The sequence below is a fragment of the Neopsephotus bourkii genome, unplaced genomic scaffold (assembly GCF_033783945.1).
Source record: "Neopsephotus bourkii isolate Nb327-2 ecotype Australia unplaced genomic scaffold, CSIRO-AGI_Nbou_v1 NB_1080, whole genome shotgun sequence".
Classification (NCBI taxonomy): domain Eukaryota; kingdom Metazoa; phylum Chordata; class Aves; order Psittaciformes; family Psittacidae; genus Neopsephotus; species Neopsephotus bourkii.
Genome location: NW_026901568.1, coordinates 3,190,759 through 3,212,579, shown reverse-complemented (window position 1 = coordinate 3,212,579; position 21,821 = coordinate 3,190,759). Strand labels below are relative to the sequence as shown.

The window sequence follows — 21,821 nt, the reverse complement described above, 5'->3', positions numbered from 1 at the left end:
GGGAAGTATCTTTCTTTAAGGCAAATGTGTGGAGTACATATGCACCACCATTTTAATTGCAACACTACACACAATTTGGTACACCATCAACTTATCTTCAGGAGAGGCCGGGGGTTAATTTAGTGGAAAAAAAAAAAAAAAGTAGACTAATTAGAAGATGACAAGTTACAGCTGATAAGGTCACTTGTCAGGTAAATATGAATCCAATATCTATTGCATAAATGACTACATTGTCTCTGGCCTAGAGCAAACTATTTGTGTTTCACAAAGCCACAAATGTTTACAACAAAGATGCAGAGAAAACTCTTTTTTTTCTATGTTCAGTGTAAAACAGAATAAATCTAATTAGAATGAGGTATAATGTTATATTCTGCTTTAAGTTGCATTATACCATCAGTGATTTTTGTAGATTTATACTAATATGACTGAAATATGAAGCTGGTTAATGCTTAACAAAACATTACTAGGGATTAACCCCTCCAGGTTTTTTTCACATTGCCTGCACTGGTATACGTTATTTTATAAGCTGCAGGAGAAGTAATCAATCATCAAAAACTATTTGGCATAAGTGTATGAAGTGAGACAATATTAGAGGATAAAGAAATTGCATTCCATAAATCACTTTTGTATTGGTGGGAAGGCCATCTCTGCACATGAGTCAAAGTTTGGATAGGCTTTACTGTAAGCTACAAAGTCATTTTCCAGGGTGAGTTCAGGCCAGTCTATGCGATGGAGACTGTACTGTGGTCTGAGTGGAGTGGCAGCCTGGGTATCTGTCAGGACAGTGAAACAATATAAGCAAAACCTGTTCAAAAGCAGACAGCAATTCTGCAGAGGGGAAGCCGGTGGGCAGGCACTGGCAGCAAAACAAGGGGCTCAGGGTGACATCCACACCAGGTGAAGTGTGACATCAGTCCAGTCCGCATATGCTTGTAACAGCACTGGTAACTGCAGCTTTCTTGGTATTGCCTGCTTAAATCAGAAATGCAAATGAACTAATGAAGATACCAAAACGAGATTTTATGTAACTGTGGCACTGGTATGCAAGTGTGAAGTACATGTGTGTGTACAATAGCTCAGGCATAGCAGTTCCACTAGAAATATTTGCTACCTTGTCATCCCTTTTTACTCCCCACTAAAATTACTAGGGAATGAATCTCACAGAAATAACTGACATTTCTGGTTTTCCTGGAATTGTATATAATGTTTGCAATATGCAGAACACATCAGATGTCCTATCACTTAAAGAGAATCATACTTACTCCAGGCACACATCTAAAAGTCCCTAGCCATTACCATGAGTTTTCACTAATGACTGAAGAATGACCTTTCTGTATCTTCTCTTTTGATTGGCAGCAAAAGTAAACAATGTTACCAGGTACATAATATCCCAAGAAATAATATGACAGTTCTAATCTTACACACACGTGTTTTGTGAAGACTTTTTAAAGCTATTATAACTTTCCTTGCTGTTATCTCGAATAGTTGTATTACTTGAGTAACCTTTCACTATTCCCTCAAAACCCTCTTTCTTTTGTACCCAGTTTAGAACCATCAAGTACAATTATTCTATTTCTAAAGGATTTTCAGGGTGCAGTGGAAGGTGCATTTGTCATCACAAAAATACCTTTGTCCACAAGAACTTTCCATTCTTACCAGCAGAAGCTCACACCATGGTGAAGCTCACACCATGTCAAAGCTCACAGGAGTCTTGATTAAATGACCTGACTTACATAAGTAGAAATAAATGACTTGCAAGTAATTATAGAAAGCTGAAAAGCAGGAGCATGATGTTTGGAGCTAAACAATGTCACAGATAGGGCCTTAGTTAGCAGCAAAGTGATTTAGCAGGGTAATAGTCTAATACCAATTCAATTGCTACAAATCATTAATAACAATAAGCACAGGATAACTAAGATCCACTAACAATGAGACGCAATGTCTGTCAGAGGAAAATGTAGTGCCCCTTTAATAATGAGATTGTAATTAGAATAGAACAATAAAGCATATATTAATATTGAACAAAGGACAAAATACCATGGTATTATGCTATGCAGGAGGAAAAAAAAATACATCATTATCAAAATTCAAAAAGGGTCTAAAAATCAAATACATAAAACTAAAGGCCTAGAGATTGGGATTAAAGTCTATAAATCTACTTCTTGATGCAAACCTGATTGGACAGCTTCCTCCTTAGGCTGCCCTACTAGAACTGTCACCCTCAGGTGAACCTTGCACAGGTAAAGGGAAGCAGAGAGAACCAGAGCAGTGAGGGCTGCAGGTCTTCTGTGTATCTGAGGTCTATCTCCACATTCAAAAGTTGCCCTCTTACTTACTCCCTTCTTAACTCTGCAAAAGAAGCTGTAGATAGCTTTATCTCTGTTTGGATCCTAATTATGGTAACTATGCCATCAACTAGAACAATTACTAATACAAATCCTTAAATGGTAGCTGTGGTTTTTTTCTCCAGTTCCTCAAACTGTATAATTCCATAATAGTTAACCTTTGCTTTTAATTTTAGGGAGAGGGGGGCAGAGAGTTTTGAGTTTAACTCCAACATTTAATGAAAGAATATAGAAAAATTGAGTTCTGGAAGATTGGGGAAAAAAATCCCAACAAGATAAAAAAAAAGAATTTATTTGCATTATTGTTTGATTGTTCAGGACTATAGTCTTATGGAAAATCTATACTTGGCCTGTGATTGTGTTTGGACCTGATAGAGCCAAAACTAGGAAAACTGTAGGATCTGAATGTAATAAGACCAATGCGAGGACTGTTTTACAGATGGTACAGATATAATAGCTTCAGTCAAAGAATGGTTCATTGCTGTCTTTGATATTTTCATTCATCCAGACCTTACACAAAGCCCCACTAGAGCAATCCATCCATATTTTTCTCAAATTACAGATCAGCATGTGTCTCAGAGCTGGCTTCCCATACACACTGCAGCAAGCAATTTTAATGGTAATCACAAGAGTTTCTCTTCCAGATAGTAATGAAAAAATGCCTCAAATTCCTAAGAGGTTTATTTTTGTGATGTAGGCATGATAACCACAGCCTAAATAATACTGTGTGGCTGGAAATTACTCTGTGAGCTGAAACCCTGGGACAACATTTTCTGTCCAAGGCAAGTGCCAGTGATAATAAAAACAAAAAGATTTTGTGTATAAATCTTTTTTTTGCTGCCAAGAGATTGGAGAAGAAAACAAAACAGACGTTGGAAAAGCCCAGGTCCAGCAATTGTGGTAGCAAGCTCTCCCCAGGAATGTCAAGTAGGTATGAATGCAGTGAATTCCAAGAAGTTTTCAATGTTAATTTCTGCTCAATAAGAAACACACACACATAAATAGAGATCAATAGTCGCTAAATGAAAAAAGAAGAAGCAAATCAATAACTAGAGACATTTTATTTTCAAGCTTCTGCAAACAATGGAAAGGATGATCAGTCTGTGATTACGTGAAAGTAGCAGATATTGTTTCAGCTATTAAAAGTTAGTGAGCAAGGTCTTTACCCATGTCAGCGTGTCCAGATCTGCCAGGTAGGAATATTAAACAGCATAGAAATTTGATCTGTGTTTCCATTTCTAAGTAAAGCAGATTTAATAATTTTTTGTGTTTCCAAGGTCTGAAAACAAATTAAATCCTTCTTATTCTTACTCTCCACTTACATCGCTTTTCCACTAGCAGAAAATTATAGACTGCAGCTGGGTTTCTCTCCATTTCATGTAGGACATGTCCATCCTCGCCATAATTGTCTAAGGTTTTACTTGTCAGTCCTTTAATTAAGGCATTGGTTGTGAAGATAAAAAGATAATAAATGTTGCTATTAAACTCCAAGGGCTTCCATGTATTGATAACTATTTGATTACCATAACGGTATGTTGGATCAAGATGCAGCAGACTCAACTCTGAAATGAGGGATCTCAAAATCCAGCCGTGTGGTTTTAGTTTAACGTTGATAAACAAAATACCCTGCTGTAATATTGACCTCTGAGAAACAATTCCTTAAAAGTTAGCTTAAGGGGTAGCTTGCTATAGAAGTGAGAGATCAAACATAGATTGTGGGCTTCTTCATGAAGGTCCCTAGGTGTAAACAAAATCAATGGATGAGGGAAATGCCCTGTGTGATGTGGGAGGCTACAACAGATGTATAGTATATAGATGTGTATATATATATATGTATGTCATATGTAAATGGTCTAGAGTTTTGGAAGCAGGCTCCCTGACGAATATTCATATTAAATGGAGGAGCTATATTCAAATCACATTTTACTTTAAAAAGTGTTCTTCGTAAACTATTTCAGTGATATGTTATTGTACAATTTTAAGGTTGGTTTTTTTTATACTTAGATTTTTTTTTGCTGCTGGCAACAGAATATGTTCAAAATATTTTAAGCTCTCAATCACCTGCTAATTTTAACTTCTTGGCAGTGGTAATAAAGGAAAATTGTATTATCTTGGAAGCTGCTGCAAACAAAAACTGGAAAAAAAAAAATTTTTTCTAAAATGCCAGGATGCCATTTTACAAAGAAGCCTTTCCTACAGAGAGATGAAATAACTTGATACAAAACAGAAAGAAATCATGTCAAATTCCAAGCATAGAAGAAAAAATGTAAATGTAAAGTAACTAATTGAAGATATTAGGAAACAGTAATTGTTTAAACCAGTCTAAAAGTTGGTTAGGCTTTTCAGACTGTAGAAGAGACATATACACTAGAGTGATAAAGAAAGCATAAAACTCTAGTAATGACTTCCATGAATTCTAGCATGCTCCACCTAACTTCAGGAACTGTAAATAACATCTTTCTGGCAGCTAAGTCCATGCAACCTAAACTTTGAAAGTGCACACTCGAAGCACCTGAGCTCTAACCTCTTTTTACCATATACCTGTGCACTGAAGGGAATTCAAAAAGGGCTCTTTTCTTGGATATAAAGAATAATAAGGAAGATGTTTCTATAATGTGAGTCTAGCCATGTTATACAGTATTAAATTATTATCATTCCCTGTTTCCAGCAGGCCAGTTTGATGCAATGTGATATGGTATGCTTGGGAAACACAGATTAAAGACAGCTTCAAGGCAGGTTTATGTCTGTTTAGTAAAAAGCTGCAAACCCTCTTAAATTCACTGAAAATATAAAGGGTGAGGCTTTCAGGAATGCAGAACTTTACCCTAATTCTTCCCTTTTCAAAGCAAGAGATAAGACTTCCCTTACAATCTCTGGGGGCACAAAAATACCTATGCTGAGTCCTTCTCACTGTCACACCAGCTAATTGCTATTAATGTAGGCTGTCACTTCCTTATTGAAGTTATTATCATTGCTGCATTGTTATTTCTTTCTGCATGTGCTTCATTATCATAGCAGGAAAAACCACAAACTGGTGTTACTATATCCCTCTTTGAATTGAGTGGTGAAGGAAATAGTCATCTTTAACTCCATGGTGCTTCGTAACATCCTTCTGCTCAAGCAGCCAGCAAGTGGTAGAACCAGAAATTGCTCACAGGCTTCCTGCGCACTGGTCCACTTTGTCACAAGAGGATTCGTCCTTTATACTGCCTTGCACTGAGGACAGAGATTCACATTTCTCACATACTGGCTTGTTTTGTCTGTTTTTTTGCCCTTGAGTTAGAAACAGTTTGTGATTCTGATAAAAGACAGGGTAAAATTGCTTATTCTCATTCTTATAATTAAATACAGAGGAATCAGTTCTGTGTAAGCCCTTCCAGAAATGAACAGGGGCAAGCAGCTCCATCTCTGTGATTCATCCACTATCCAGTTTAAAGCAATATTTTGCATACTATTTTCCATGTGTAATGTCTGCAAAACTGGGTGATGGATTAGACAAATACCTTGTTTCTCCTTCCTACCTATAATGTCTTTTTCCTTCATGTTGCACATGTTCTCATGTCTGTTTTGATAACAGTATTTTTCCTGCTAGTATAAAAAGTACTAAGTCCCAAGTCTGTGCCTGAGTATATTGTGTGGCAGTTCCCAGAGTACTGGTTTTTAGCTGGGATGAGACTGGCCGATGTCAGACCCAGATAATTGATCTGTTGCATGTAAAGGTAAAGCAAGTGAGGTACCAGGGGAAGATAAGGGTGAGGGTCATGCCAGTTAGCAAAACCTTTATGAAGGACAGAAATTAGGTAAAGCCTGTTAACATCAAATCAAACGACTAATTTCATAGTCCATCCTCTCTAAACACAGTCACAGTCCCTCTTCCTGTGTCTTGCCAATAACAAACAGATTTGTAGTCTTTAAAATGGCAGGGGAAGGGCTGCCCACCTCTCCATAGCTCAGCACCACTCTTTCACCTGCCCAAGCACCTCATCTTCGGGGCATCAGGCACGCACTTTTGCTGGCTTTGTTGTACCAGAGTATATTTGTTGTGTACTGATGTTGGGAAATGAGCTGAACCACGTGGCACCCCATGAAATGGAAACAATGTGGTTTTTTTAAATGTCACTTTTTGCTCTGGTGAGAAGGTCATGGAGGTACCAGTCATCCTCTCCTGCCAGATGCTTGGAAGTAATTTACAGAAATACAGCTTTCAGGGTCACTGTTTCCCAAAGTCACAAAAACTTCCATGTTGTCCAAGGGAGACCTAATTATTATCATTCTCTGACTCATCAGTGGGTCTCTGAATGTCTCTGGTTGTTCAGAGAAACCTTAACATTTCCAGGCTGGACTAGTTTATCTCCACAGTTCACTGTTAGAAATAGCAGAGATGTCACTTGTCTTAAAATATATGGTCTGCTGTTCCATTCCTAAAGGTGCTGTTATGCTAACAATAAATCTGCAAGAGACTGCAGGCAGAGTCTGGGATGTGATGTATTCAATATTCATCATGCTGTGACCCAAAGGAGTATGAGGGCACTTTACATCATGAAATTTCTCTCCTTAATTTAGCAGTTTCAAAATGATGGGCCAAAATACAGCCTGGGAGGTTGCGGTTGCATCTTCAATTGAATTTAAGCCAATAAGCCAAAGGACTGTGTAAAAATACATTTACTGCCTCATTTTCAAACCAAAGGTTCAGACTGTCTGGTTTGGCTTTTAATATTTATATTGTCTATAGCTAATTTTAAGAGCCTGATAACTTTTACTGACATTTTCCTTTTTCCTCATCTTTACCCCTGGAAAACCTATTTGCTTCCATGATGGGGTCAAGACAAACAGCAGAGCAAAGGACAGTTGCAAAGGCCATCTCTATATTCAAGACTGCATGTTTTTCTTTGAAGGGCAGAAGACACCAGGAATCAGATAAAAAAGGGGTCATGACAGGAGGGACACAGAAAATTTGCAGAAGCTGTCCAGGAGGAAGACAGAAACGGCAGAAATAATGAGGTAACTCCTTTTCCTGAACATTAAAGAGAATTGAAAGAAGGAAGCAGGAAAGCTCAGATATTTGCTATGGAACTGGTGCCAAAGAAGGACTGTACATAAGCTGCTGTGTAAGGAGCTACCAATAGACTTCCGTTCCCACAGTGTCATATACTTAGGTCAGACACTGGAAAATCAAACTCTGCCAGTTTCTCTTCTTGCCTAAGAATCTGCAATCAGTATTTACCCTATATTCCTAAACTGAGTAATAGCAAAGGGTGGGATAATGGCTTTTGCAACGTATTTATGATCAGGTTATTCTTTGCATTAGAACATTGGGCATAATCCATAAATCCTTTTAGACAGAGAGGGCATGGAGTGGCCAGAGGAACAGATGGATGAGGTGCCTGTTGCATGGACAACATGCTGCAGAATCAGGTGTGGAACCCAGTTCCAATCAGCAGTCTAAGGTGCAGCTGATGGATACTTAAGACAGCTTCTTCTCTCAAAATTATATTGCTGGCAACCAGCCTTGCACAATAGGTCCAGAGGAAGGAGCATGAGCTCCTTTCCTCAAGGCAAATTTGAGACAATTTTGGTGCAAAGAAAAAATTATTCCTTGAGCACTTTGGACACTTTATTGTTCATATCAGCTTCTCAAACTTCTGTCTTGATCTTTAATTCAGAAAGAGAGGGCTCTTTCTTAACATATTAATATCAAGTAATGTTTAAATCCCAACAATAGCGTAAGAAGATAGTGGCCAGGCCTCCTTGTAACAAGTACACAGAATTTAAAGTACTGATCTCTGAGCTTATCTTAATCAACCTTCTTGCCTCTGGTGCTCTGCTTAGATCAGATTATCTCATTTAAATAACAATGGGTTATGAAAAAAAAGTCTAATCTGTTCCTTTTCTGTGTCACTGTATATGCATACATTATCTTATTTAATCCCCTAAGGCACTTGCAAGAAAACCCAAAGACCTTTGTCAAGTCACATAAAAAAAGTCTGCTGGAATATAAGGATAGGAAGGAATATTACTCTTTTGCAATCTTTCCATATAGAGAGAATATAAAGGGTAATTTGGTTTTTGAGAAATTGAATTACTGGTTTTGGGGGGTAGTAACACCTAGCTCTTCTGTACAGCCCATTTAATCCTTAGATTTATCTCAGTATCATTTTAATTCCTTGTCTGGTAGAACTGAGGTAGAAATGAAGAAATGACTGACCAATGTTGTCTAACAGCCTGAATTACCTTCCAAGCTCCAGCCCACAAGACTGCTCTGCTCAGCATCATGACTAGTTCCTAATTTTCCCACTTGGTCTTATTACTCCTAAATTGATGCAAACAGTCTGTGTAATAAAGAAGTTTTGCCAATAACTGCAGGTTTGACTGTTACAGTCAAGCATATTTCAGAATGCCATGGAGTGAAAATCGGCATAGCTCCACTGAAATCAATGGGGTTAATTTGTACCCAGGTGTAAATTAACTCATCTCAGTGAAGACAGTGGGAGCTTTTGCTATTCCTTTAATTGACATCAGGTTCAGGACAAAGGTGCAGCTGATATCTTCTCTTGGTGCCTGGGAATAGGGAACATTGAGATTTTTATCTATTGTTAAGTCTTCACAAAAACACATAAATGTAAAAATGAGTTCCTAATATCTTTTAACTCAGTTGGCTGAGGATACTGGTCTCATTAAGAGATGATCCTCCAGCAAGTAAGATGAAGATGACAAAATGTTTGAAAAATGAAAGCTTTGTAGAAAATGTGAAGGGAAAGGTTATATTTGGAAATACAAAACATGGTATAAAAATATCTTGTCCATCACTAAGCTGTACTGCAACCCAGTGATTCATATTCCAGGATCACCACCTACTTCAAAACTGCTAAAAGCAATCAAGAAATTATAGGGGAATCCTGTAGTTTCAATGATTGGTACAAGTCCTTTGCTTAGACTGCTAAAGAAAGAAATGATCTGTAGGAAGTACTCAAGAGAGCTGGTAGATGCTGTGGCAGTGCAGTGGGCAATTAAAGGGAAGATCGGGGTTCTACATAGGTTGTTGTGTTTTGTTCAGCGTATCTGCACTGAAATGAGTAACTGCCTGCTTGAAATCTCTACAAAAACTTTAATATGAAGTCCTTAACATGTTGTCTGTTTGTTACTGAAATAGACATTTAGTCTTGATTTAACAGAAAGTCTGATCCTGAGATTTATATTTTTACCTGGCATCTGTTAGATAAAATATTATCTAATTTAATTTAAATATTTAAAAATACTACCAAAGTCTGCACTCTGATTCTGTCTCTGTATTTCAAACAGCTGCTGACTCCTGCACTACATAATTAAGTATCATTTGAGGTTACTTTAATACAATTTTCTTGTAAGCACATGAGTAACATCCCAGATATTTAGAGTTCAATACATTAATTGAAGACAAAAGGCAGTTGTCATGGTTTCTATCACAGACGAGTGTGATGGGTCAGGTCACCCCCAAATTCATTATAACCTCAATGATTCAGTTACAATTTTGTGTTTGTTTTTAGATGAATCTGTAATGAGTCACATGAGTTAATCTCATTTTTATGGCTTTATGAAGAAGGATTGTCAAGTTATGTGCTTTGAATTAGAAGAAAGGTTCAAAAAAGGATGAACTCAGAGTACCAAACCCTCACTGTGAACAATGCCCAGCCAGGCAGAAATGAACATTTTACCTTACAGTATGTTAGCAACATGCTGATGTTTTAATTAAGCACAAGGGATATTTAAGGAGAATGAGGTAAAACAGTCTTGCTTCCCCAACCACACTGCCCTCTGAATACAACCTGAGGACTGACAGGGCGCCCAGCACTTGGTTCAGTGACAGGATAGGTTGCATGAGGGTCTATCGTCATGCCAACTGGAGGCTAAGAAGGAACATTTGCATTTGCTTTGGTTATTAAGCAAGATTTTCTTTCATTTTTGGTGTTTATGTTTTGATAGTCCTTATGATTCTTACCTATTTTGAACTTCATACGTGAATGCTTTTATTTGTCTTCAAGTTAAATGTGATTTCAGTTGGGCCCTTTGCTAGTATGGAGGCATTTAAAGGGCATGATATTACGTCTGGAATTTAAACCATCTATGCAACATTACCATACACCTCACTAAACAGTTCTTGCTTTTAATCCACTCCATTTCCTGTCTTGAGAGTTAGTCATGCTATGGCTAAGAGATGTCTTTCATGTGTATATTGTTAGCCAAGTAACACTAAGTACTTTTTTCTCAGTGTTACAGTTCAGAATATTTTTTAAAGCTATTACCTGGAGTATAGATTTCTTATGATCTTGAAACGTGTTTTCCTGGTTCAAAGGCAGCATCTTGTGTTGCTTAAAATTAAAACATGTCCTAACGAAAAGCTCCTTAGTCACTTGTTCATGCGAGTAAGTACTGTTAGTTTTGGTAATTGCTTCTCCTTTCCAGAAGAATTATGATACTGATAAAGATTTATCAATCACAAACACTAATAGTGGAACATTTTACCTGTGCTGCAGCTCATGAATGGCAGCAGACTTATTAGTTTCCATAGCAACACCATCTCCACTTTCCAAGGTCAAAAATTCCTCCCATCCAATCAGTGGAAAATAAAGTGTGGCTTCCTGTGACTACCTTGATATCCTGTAAAAAACAGGAAGAGATATTGAATAATTAAAATGCAGATTCAAAATAAATACTCAAATTTTCCCCATGTATAATTATGTTCAACTGTACCATTTAAAGACATTAAAAATGCAATACATAGTCTGGGTAGCCTCATCCCAGCATGAAAAATCATTCCCAAATCACACAAAGCTGGCAACGAGATCAATTAAAATCATACATACTGTTTGAGACCCATCCATCCACTCCATGTGGTACAAGGATCACTTGCACAGAAGTGAATTTCTCCAAATGAGAAAGAAAAATTGGCCAAAAGTTTCCAGATTAGAAGAAAGTGTTTGCAAAAATGTTGCAAAACTCTTAAATCTTTGTAACACTTTATATTTCTTGCCGTATAGCAGTATGGCTTCTGTTCTCAGAAAGAATTCTTTTGTGAAGGTACTGCAACTTAAACAGGTACTAATGCAAAATGGGTCTCATATGGGAGGAGAGGGCAACACAATGTCATATATACAATATGTAAAAAAAAACAACCAAACTTCCTTTTGTTGACCTTTATTCTTCAGAAATGAAACATTCACCCATAAGGATTTACATAGCAATTTGCTTTAATTTGCTTTGACATTTCAGTCAATATATGATGAATTTAACCAGGAAAAAAGTATCTGTTTGGCCTACACTCTCAAAGGGCAAACTAGTAATTTACTGTTGGGAATCAGTTCATAAAACAGCTGAAACCAGAAATCACTTAATAAAATGGGTTTACAAAATCATAAAATCATTCTAAACCTTTTAAGTGATGAAAATTTTCCCCTGAGAAATACATTTATGATCCACACTTACAGATCCATATTCTCTTCTCACTTACCTCATTTTTCATACCAGTGTGAAAACTTACCACACTGGCTTGCCCTGAAACTTATTGTTAATATGAGTGAGAAAGATGTTTTTTTAAGAAAATTAAAAAATTCAACTCTTTTGGAAGTCATTTCACTTCTATAAGGGCCCTAATTCTGTTCTTAGGTTTTTATAAACTTCACTTAAAAATAGTAGGTGGTCTCAGGGGAGACACATGTAAACCTGGTGCACCTTTGCCAGCTGCCATTTCAGGCAGGGAATGATCAAACCTTGACACAAGCTTTCATGATTTAACAAAAAAAGAGAAAAAGGATGGAAAAAGCAGAGTTTCTTTTAACCTTCTATGAGGTCCTACTTCACACACATCTGGGGTCTGCTGAAGCACTTTGCGCATTTAAAAGTATAAATGGCTTCAGCCTTGTAAAAAAACCCAGAAATTTCATTTGATGCTTATTTCAAGAGCATTTCCCAGTGCTGCCTACTCTGGTCCCACCTAAATCCTTTTCCTCAGTATTTCTCAGACAAGTCCCATTTCTGGTCATTGCACCTTTGGTGTGTGTTATTTTGTGCAGATCACCTGAAATCCATTTTAAAGATGCAAGAGTTGCCAAAGGCAATCGTGGCTCAAAAGAAAAAGGACTCGAACCCTCTAATGTTACTCATGTTACCCAGGGGGAATATTCTGAATAGCAGAAAAAAATCACTGATAAAATCCAGTTAACTGACCAGATCCATCCTTTTCCAAGATACTTGCTCTTTCTTGCAAGGACAGATCCTTCTAAAAAACTCCCTGCCTTCTATTCTTCTCTTTCTGGGTTATACATGAGTCTTTAGAAACTGAAAAACAAGCACCCACTGCTGTCAATATCCAGAATATACACCAGAACCTCTTTGTATTCATACCAGGTATTGATCAATCCTCAGCTCTGTATTTTTTATGCTTCTAAGATTGAAAATTATGGGGCATTATTGTAAATATATATATATATATGCACACATTCCCTTTAAGTAACCCAAGTGTTTTACTTGTTTCTTTCTGACAAACACAAGGACCTAACTGGCAAGCAGGCACTTAATAATTTTTACAACGTCTTTCCAACAGCAGCTTCCATGGGATTATTTACTGTCAAACTAAATCAAGAATAAATGAAAAAAATGAAATATTTATAGCATAAGAAAAATCTGGTTCAGACTAGAAATCCCAGACTGGCATTAAATCAAGAAATGTAACAAGATAAATTGTGCCATCATACTCTTTGTTTTCTGGATGTAACGCTATCACTTATTCTAATTGTTATGCCACAGTTTGAACAGTCGGTCTTAGACAGATAGATGGAAAACAAAGTATGTTAAATATGATCATGGGGGAAACATTACTTTTCCCCCTAAAAATACTGATCACGTCTATTTGTTAGCGGTATATAATTTACAAATGCATTTTTTATGGGAGTAGTCAGCATAATTTTTTGTTGTTTTCCTGTTAGAAAGGACAAATCCATAGGAAAGGACTCCATCCTCAAATACTTTTTAGCTGTCACTTTTCTTCTCATTTGTGGGGGAAGGAGAGATGTCTGTCTATTCCTGAGGCGTCCAAATGTTATATGTGGGACATACAGGGGTATATATGAGACAAAGAGCTAGAAACACTGTAGTGGAAAAAGGGGGCTGAAATGAGTATGGGGGAAATACACCGTTCAGCTATGGCTCCGCAGGCAGCACAGCACCAAGCTGCTGCCTGGATAGGTTGTGCAACAGCTACTTCTCATTGCAAATACTCTGAATATTGTAAAGAAAGAGCACAAAAGTATTGCTTTCATGAAATATTTCTTTTCAGATATGTGGAATATTGAAAATTTCAGTCTAAACATGGGATATGAGTAGATGTATTAACTTAGTGGCATTTCACTTTTAACAGAGGGAAAGTGTTTTTGTCATGTGTCTGAAGCTTGCAGTTGTATTGTTGTTTTCCCTTGGCAATGGAATCTAGAAGGAGATATGTTATAGATTCATTTATTAATTAAAAAGCTCTGACATATATTTAGTGCATTAGCATAAGCATCAATATTTTCTTCTTTATTGAGCTGAAGCTCAACCTGGTTTCTGGCCTTCAGGTTTCAAGACCTATACTTTCTTCAACCGCTTATTTTTTAAGCAGCAAAACACAATATCAAGTCGGTGACAAAGAAGAAAATGCATTTCTGGTGTCATCTGATTTTTAATGAAAATATGCACCATTTCACTTTTCTGCCACAGTCGCCTGTTAGTTTTGTAAAAGCCAGACAGAGTTGGTTCAGGTGGCGAACTGACATCTTTCTGAGGTAAAAGTTGTCAGGCAGCGGGGATGATGAGATTTTGCTCTTAGCTAAATTCAAGCAAATTGACATTTTTACCCATGGCAAAATGTAGCTATGTTATAGAAATAGCAACTTTTTGACCTGGTGAAAGGAACAGTGTTTAACAACAGGGATTTGGGATTAAATTCCACAGTGGTGAGGGCAGAAGAGCTTCATTCCAGGGTTAGTATATTGGTGTAACTACCAATAGAAAGAGATCTCTTGAATGCATATGGAGGAAAAGAATAAAAATGTGAATAAAAATGTGAAGATCCATGGAGTGCATGCATTGCCTTTTTATTCTGCAGCCTCAGCTTTCCCTCCCACCAGCTTCCACACATCTATATTATCTTTTGAATTTGGCCTTACATACTTCTGTATTCTTCATCTGCCAGGAAATAAGCTGAGTCTGTCCCAGCTAAGCTTGCATTCTTGGCACACCATTGCTCCTGATCTCTATATTGTCTCCTGAGCACCTGATTTGAAGGCACCTAATGTGAATTTTCTCATGAATGCCAATGATATACAGATACATTTTTCTTTTCTAACTTTTTATCCCTGAGGCGCTTTCTGCACTCAAACTATTTTCCAGATATCCATAACAGACTGAATAGCAAACACTTGTAACTACCAGAGCAGAAGCGACCAGTTTCACAGTCTCCAGCAAGATTTACCTATGCTGTTTTAGTACCTACTGCTTATTTAAAATTATTGAACCATATTTTGAAGGAGGAAGGTACCCCATGTTATTTAACTAAGGTTTTTTGATACCGATCACTCCTATTCTTCCCTTTTCACAAATAGACTTAGATTTTCATTTGTTTTTCACTCCTGACTGCTGCTGCTTACTTTTCCTAGGGAAAAAGAAAATATTGTGGCTTATTTGTAAATCAAATTCAGTACAAAAAGCCTTTGGAGAAGGTTTAAATCTTCTGTTTTCAAAACAATTTCCTAAATCCTAAAAAGCTCATTGTTTTTGAGGTAACATTGGGACTTCTATTTGGTGTGACACTGTAGATGCTTTTGTTTCTCAAACTTGAAGCACTTCACTGACATATGAAGAGTAATGAACTGGACTCTGATGAGGCCTTGATGGATTCACCAGTATTGAGATAAGCAGATATAAAGGCCATAACTGGTTTACTACATAATAATGGCACTCTGGTGGTCCTGTGACTTCTACTGACAAGGCAAGAGGCTTGGTCTGAGCAAGCTGCCAAACAAATGAGATCCACCATCCCTACATTTGATAAACTTACTCATTTTCCCATGATGAAAGATCCCTTTGAGGATTCACACGTTCTTCTAACAGTCAAGAACAAGATAAAATAGGATTTCCATATTTTATAGGTAATTTAATTTTTCACATGGGTTTATTTTCACAGCAGCAATTGGAGAGCTTAAACTGGAAAGCTGAAACAGAAACACACCTCTCCCATCAGTGTGCTGCAGAACATCCCAGTGTTCTCTGTGTGCAGTTAGCAACCCACTAGCATTGCTCTTGCAATGCCCTGGTAAGGTATTAGTGAGCTAAAACATGCTACCAATTCACTTTCACCAAAACATTATGAATGTGCTGGTTTAATGCAATAGCACAAACATTTGTGTGGGCATCCACAACTGTAAGTAACTGTGTCTCAATAGGAGAGAGGAAATGAGAGAATTTGCTGTATTTAACCCAAACATAAAGACTGAAAGATATAAACCCCAGTGTGTTGCATTGTTGACAAATCAGCATAAAAATGTCTTTCAACACTAAACTGCTTTAACCGTAATGAATATAACTGTTGTAATACAATCACAGCCCTCGTGCTTAACCAAGCCTTAGGAAGGCACGGTCAAGATGCAGTTATTTCATATGATCCATGTTGTTTGGAGCTTATTTACTACTACTTTGATATTCTTTTTTACAGTTTATGCACAGTATGCAGTGCCAGTAATCATCCTGAAAGGGATGTCTTATGGGCTTCACATACTCATGTTGTTCATGCTCCAGCACTGTTGGTAGTGTTTCCATGTAACTTAGAAGGAGTCAGCATATTACCGTTTTATATATGTATGTGTCTATATGTATATATGTATGTGAGTATGTGTATATATGCAAAGTACAAATATAGGCATAATTTGACTCAGTCGTTTCAAACGTTGTCTCTTTTTTTGACAAAAAATTATGGTGCTATTTCTGCTCTTTGCAGTGATACATACGATAAATAGAGACAGAAATTTCTCATTGTGGCATAGTGGGATAAAACTGGCACAGAAGTTGGTTTTGTTTGAAAAGTGGTGAAGTCTTTTCTATTCATTATAAACCATTGCTGGTCTATTGGTCTCTTACTCTGGGAAACATAGAGCAAGCATATTCAGTCTGTGTGGAAAAAACTTTTTGCAGACCTGATATACTGCTCTTCAGGGTATGCTTTCACAGCTGCAGCATTGGGCTGTGCCAAAGATTGTCTTCAGTCCACACCCATTGACAAATCCCTTTCAGGAAAATGAAACTAAAACATGTTAAAACTAAACCAGTTAAGGTTGTCACTACCCAGAATGGTAATTGGCATTCAACTAAACTGCTTACCCCATTACCAGAACTAGAGGACCTGAATTTTATAAGCTATAAATAAAATCTCAATAATTATATTCCTCTTTATAACAACTTTTCCATGGCTTCCATGTTCCCTTATCATACCTTGCTTTGTGTATAAAAATGTTGTGGTTCAAGTCAACTGAAGACATATATAGTTACAAAGTCAATATATTACTGTCATCTCTATCATGTGGAGGATTATGCTTTGGAACATCATTTATATGTAAGACTGTCCAAATTCAGGCAAGTATAAAAAAATTGTTGCTTAATTAAGTGAGGAACATCATGTGTGTATCTTAAAATATTCAGTAAATTATTATTTTATTGTTAGTCACCCAATTTTACCCCATATAATGTAAAAAGTAATTGTATCAGTTTAAGTAGTTTATAAATATGTCATGAACATTAGCATTTATTCATTCCTGATATTCCTGGAGGCCACAGCAAGGATCAGCATCCATTTTCAGTGTGTAAGCTCCTCATCTTTAAGATCTGTAAGAAATGTGATACCAAGAAACATAAGGTCTTATACCTACCTTGTGCTTCAGTTCATCTATATGTGTCCTAGTGCTTGGTTCTTTGTTCCTAGCAGAAATTATCACTTCTGATTTCAGGAAAATCAAATTTGTAGCTGACATATGCATAGGCGCCTTTGCCAATGGATTTTCAGCATGCAACTCATAAAAGGAAGCTAAGCAGTAGTAGAGTGAGGAAAAGTAGAGTAATAATTTCTCGTATATTGTTTGATAGAAAGAAAAATGTCAGCCACAAAAGCTTCCTGGGGCAAAATGGATAACTTTGAAGAAAGATTTGCAGCAGTGATAGTAGCAGTGATTTAGCAATGACTGCCATGTTTCCAGAAACTGAGGGAAGGCACAGTTTATTCAAGCCTAGGATTTTCTGTAGGTGACATGTACAGTGGTTCTCCAAAAGGATATGTGTTATTGACCTACCATTTCTTTGCATTAGCAGATACACTGATCCTTGTGGCATTGCTGGAAGAATTAACCTCATATAGAAGTTTCCATTTCAGTTTCCTTTTTGTTTGCTGTTTGAGTCTTCTGCTGTATAATATGTGGTATGTATGAAGACAGTAAAAGCAAAATTTATTATATATGTTACTAGACCTGAGAATATGTTGAGTTCTTAGCCTTAGTAACAGCCTAACTCCAGATGGAGTCAAGATCCCCAAACTTTCACAGTGGATTTTCACTGGGAGAATTGGGAGCTTGGGCTGGCTTACACATATTCCAGTCGTTCTCACTTCTGGACATGACAGTTGTGTGCAGTTCTGGTGTCCTCAACATAAAAAGGACACGGAACTGTTGGAACAAGTCCAACGGAGGGCCACGAGGATGATCAGGGGACTGGAGCACCTCCCGTGTGAAGGCAGGCTGAGAAAGTTGGGGCTGTTCAGCCTGGAGAAGAGAAGGCATCCTTTACCACCACTAGAGCACTAGGAATATTATCTGCCATCAAAATGTTTACAGACTAAAACTAGAAATAATCACAGTTATTAACATTTAATTTACTTTGTATATGTTTAAATGTTATTCTTTATCAGAACTGCTGAAAGTCCAAATTCTCATGTAGAACCTGACAATCAGAATACTTTAAAGACATGGCAGAAAGATGTTAACACTTACTACAATATGATGGCAACCTCACCCATACACTATCTTCATGTAAGGGCTTGGGTTATGACTTCAATACTCCTCCTGAGTCATTCCAGTTAGTCATCCTGGTATAGGACTTTCCAGGTCAAATAACTGTCCGGACTGAAAGGGCCAAATACAAGAACTCTAGCCATTATTTAGCTAAGACAGTCCTGCTCTCATTTAATCTCTACATATATAGAAATGGACAGCCAATCATCCTATGAAATCTGTTGTGTAAGTTTTGATAAGATGAAAATGTCACTTTTCAGAGTTTTATGTGAACTGCAGAAGATAATATTTTCTATGAGAATTAAAGTTTAGAAGTTTCCATCATATAGATTATTTCCCACAACTTGAAGAATGCCTACTAATCATACAAAACAGTCTACAGTAACTACTGAGCAAACATTGAAATAGAAATGTCTGATAAAAAGGTTTTTCTGAAGTGTAAGTGTAGATCAATTTTCAGTTCAATGCATCATGAAATACATTTTCTGAATAGATCTGGAAGTGTTAAGTTTACTAAACCTGACAATATAAACTAAATATTGCATTTCTTTTAACATATTCACAAACATTAAAGCTAAATGTCTAGATATTACTCAAATACCAAGACTGAAGAACATACATTATTCTTCACAGATGAAAAGTTTAATATCTACTTCATACCTATGAGTAAAAGCTTAAGAACTCTAGAAAATAGCCTTCCAAATATTACTGGTATAATAATGATAAAAAAAGACTTATTCTATTCCAATGGAAGCTAGTAGCAAAATTCACATTTCTTCAGTAAAATAGAATCAAAATTAGAACATCATCAAAAGATACTGTGCAGGTTTCTTCAAGGATAGGGATGTTAATAAAGGAACTATTGATAAACTTTTACAATGGTATCTTGAAGACTTCATCTCTTTCAAGATCTCTTGCAGAGGTTGTTTCAATATGAGCCTTATATCACAGGAACACTTTAATTTGTGCCACCATAAAGTCTGCTGTTCAGTGTTTTCATTTTAGTCTTTTTCCTGCTTCATATTTAATATCCCAGATCTTTTTATTAAAATCTATATGAAAGGTATTGTGATATCTTTACAGTGCTCTCCTTTCAAGCAAAATAATATCCTTAGTAACAATGCATTTAGTTCTCCTTTTCTTATATATCTACACCTCCAGCTGGTGGCCGTGGAGGGAATCACATTGCACACAGTGACTGATGCAGTCTCAGGTCACCTCACTTGGTACCTTTTACTCCAGCCAGGGTTGAACTGCTCTGTTTCCCAGAAGCTTAATAATAAGCCTCTGTCCTTCTCCGTAAAAGACACCCAACCGATGCCTTTACCTGACACTCATTCATCATGCTAACGGTTGAGGGGATTTCCCTGAGAGGGCTCACAAAATCTCATTTGATCAGTATGCAGCAGGAATTTACCATTTACTGAGAGACCCTCTTTTTATTGTTCCTGGCTTGTTGATGTATTATATATTTACCAGCATAGAATCTCATTTGTGGTTTATTGCTCTAACATCTGAAATGATCTCTCTCTTTCTCATTTCGCTGTTGCTCATCATTTGTTATTCCTCCCAGTTACAGCCAGCCAGCTTCAAGTGTTGAACTCCCAAACCCAGCAAGAGTGCCAGTTGCTCATCATCACAGCACCCGCCTAGCATGTTCTTCTACTTAAAAATAATACTGTTATGGCCATTATTAAGAAACTATTCATTTTCATTTCCTCTCTTCTGGGGGAGAAAGGGGAGGAATGATGTGCTTGGCACAAGAAATGAAAGAAAGCAGAACATGATGTGTGTTGTGAAGGGTATTGAGTGGCTATTAAACATGACACTTGAATTATATGGCACATTCAAAGTCCTCTGTCTGCTTCTCAGATTCCCTTACAGGGCAACAAATAATCTTGGAACTTGCTTTCAGGAAAAAGAACCAGGATGCTCTCTTAGCTGAACAAGAAGGTACTGCAGTGAAGCTGTAGGGAAAGGAAAGACTTCTTCAACTTTGGGGAAAAGCATTCAAGTCCCTTTTTTCTCTTTGGTTGAAAATTGCCAGTGTATTGCTTCTATTCTCTGATCTAGGGCAAGTGATACACCCTCCTCTCAAGAAGGGTAAGCTTAAAGTTCTCCAGCATTATGAGGGCAGGGAGTTTATAAGAACTTTCAGCAGGCTTCTCTGAAGTACTGCAGTGGAACAAGATGTCCACACTGATGTCTTTTGGGTTGCAAGTGACATTTAAACTTAAACCTGAAATAGTTTCAGCCAGTAGCAGAGGCAGTAAGGCACTCACTAGTACCAATTTTAGTCCTTTGACACAACTCTTCTTTTTTTATCTGCCTGAAAAAAAAACTACCCTGGAAAAAGAGATGTTTGATTTACTGACATTGCACTTCTTAGTTGCTGTTAAGAATGTTCTTTTGTTCACTAGGATCTTACAGCAGGATGTAACATGGTGGCCTACCTGTAAAAATCAAACCCAAACTAAAGAGAACCTCCCATCAAGACTGCAACTTTACTTCTGCAGCATATAACCCAAGCAGAAACAATGGCAATTGTGTGGCATGAGAAAAGTGGGTGTCAACTAAAGACCTAATGCAGACCAGGTTTTGTGGATATCAGTCTTGGGGTAAGCACCCATGGGGTTTCCCAGTGGCCAACACTGTGCTTGCACATCAACCACAGAGACATGCACCAAACCACCAAATTTTCTTTCCAAAGTGAATGTGCCCTTGAGCAAAACTGGAGTTCAGTTTTGAGGAGCTGGAGAAAGGTTCTTTTGAACCAGGGGCTTGGAGAGATGCCTTCAGAAGGGGCCCGGGGAGTCCCCCTGCCGCTTCTGCCAATTCACGGATCAGTTAATATTTGTAAATGAAACAAAAAGTGAAACCAAAGCTAATTTTAGACAAGAACCTGGAAATCTACAAAGTTATTAACAACTAGTCCTCAGTCTGGCAGGAGCTTCTAAGAGTACCATGAATATAAATTAACTTTAAATTTTCCCAGAGAGCTTTCAGGAAATATTTAGATTTTATAATAGCCATACATTGCTGTGCAGCAATAAATAAAAAGGTTAGGACTAGTTCTGTGCCAGCCTAAGCAGACACAAGTGCTTATTGTTAGATGAGTTTAGACCAGCTAACGATGGGACTAAGTTGGTTACTAAATAATATAAATAGGAACAAGACAGTACTGTAATGCCAGGGTGAATTTAAGATTAGCTGAGTCACACACAGCCATTATTTTTGCCTAAGATGGAGTCTCTAACATTTTATTTACATGCATATGTGCATGTATGTGTGTCAGCAGAGAAAGTTAATTTCAGAGCTTATTGTTTAACAAGTAAATGATTCAGTGAGAAATTATAATCCTTACCATTGTCTTCCTCCTTGGTGATGCTATTTCTGTTTATTACTATCATTTAGATTC

At 37.2% G+C, this 21,821-nt stretch overlaps 1 protein-coding gene across 1 annotated transcript in view; it reads right to left on the bottom strand.

Annotated features, from left to right (window-relative positions):
* LOC133216993 (contactin-6-like) overlaps positions 1-21,821 on the bottom strand; it is a 141,442-nt gene that overhangs the window by 104,612 nt on the left and 15,009 nt on the right. Inside the window, 1 exon segment of the mRNA XM_061362123.1 lies at positions 10,845-10,979. Coding sequence (XP_061218107.1) covers positions 10,845-10,899 — 55 coding nt within the window. The 5' untranslated portion in view covers positions 10,900-10,979.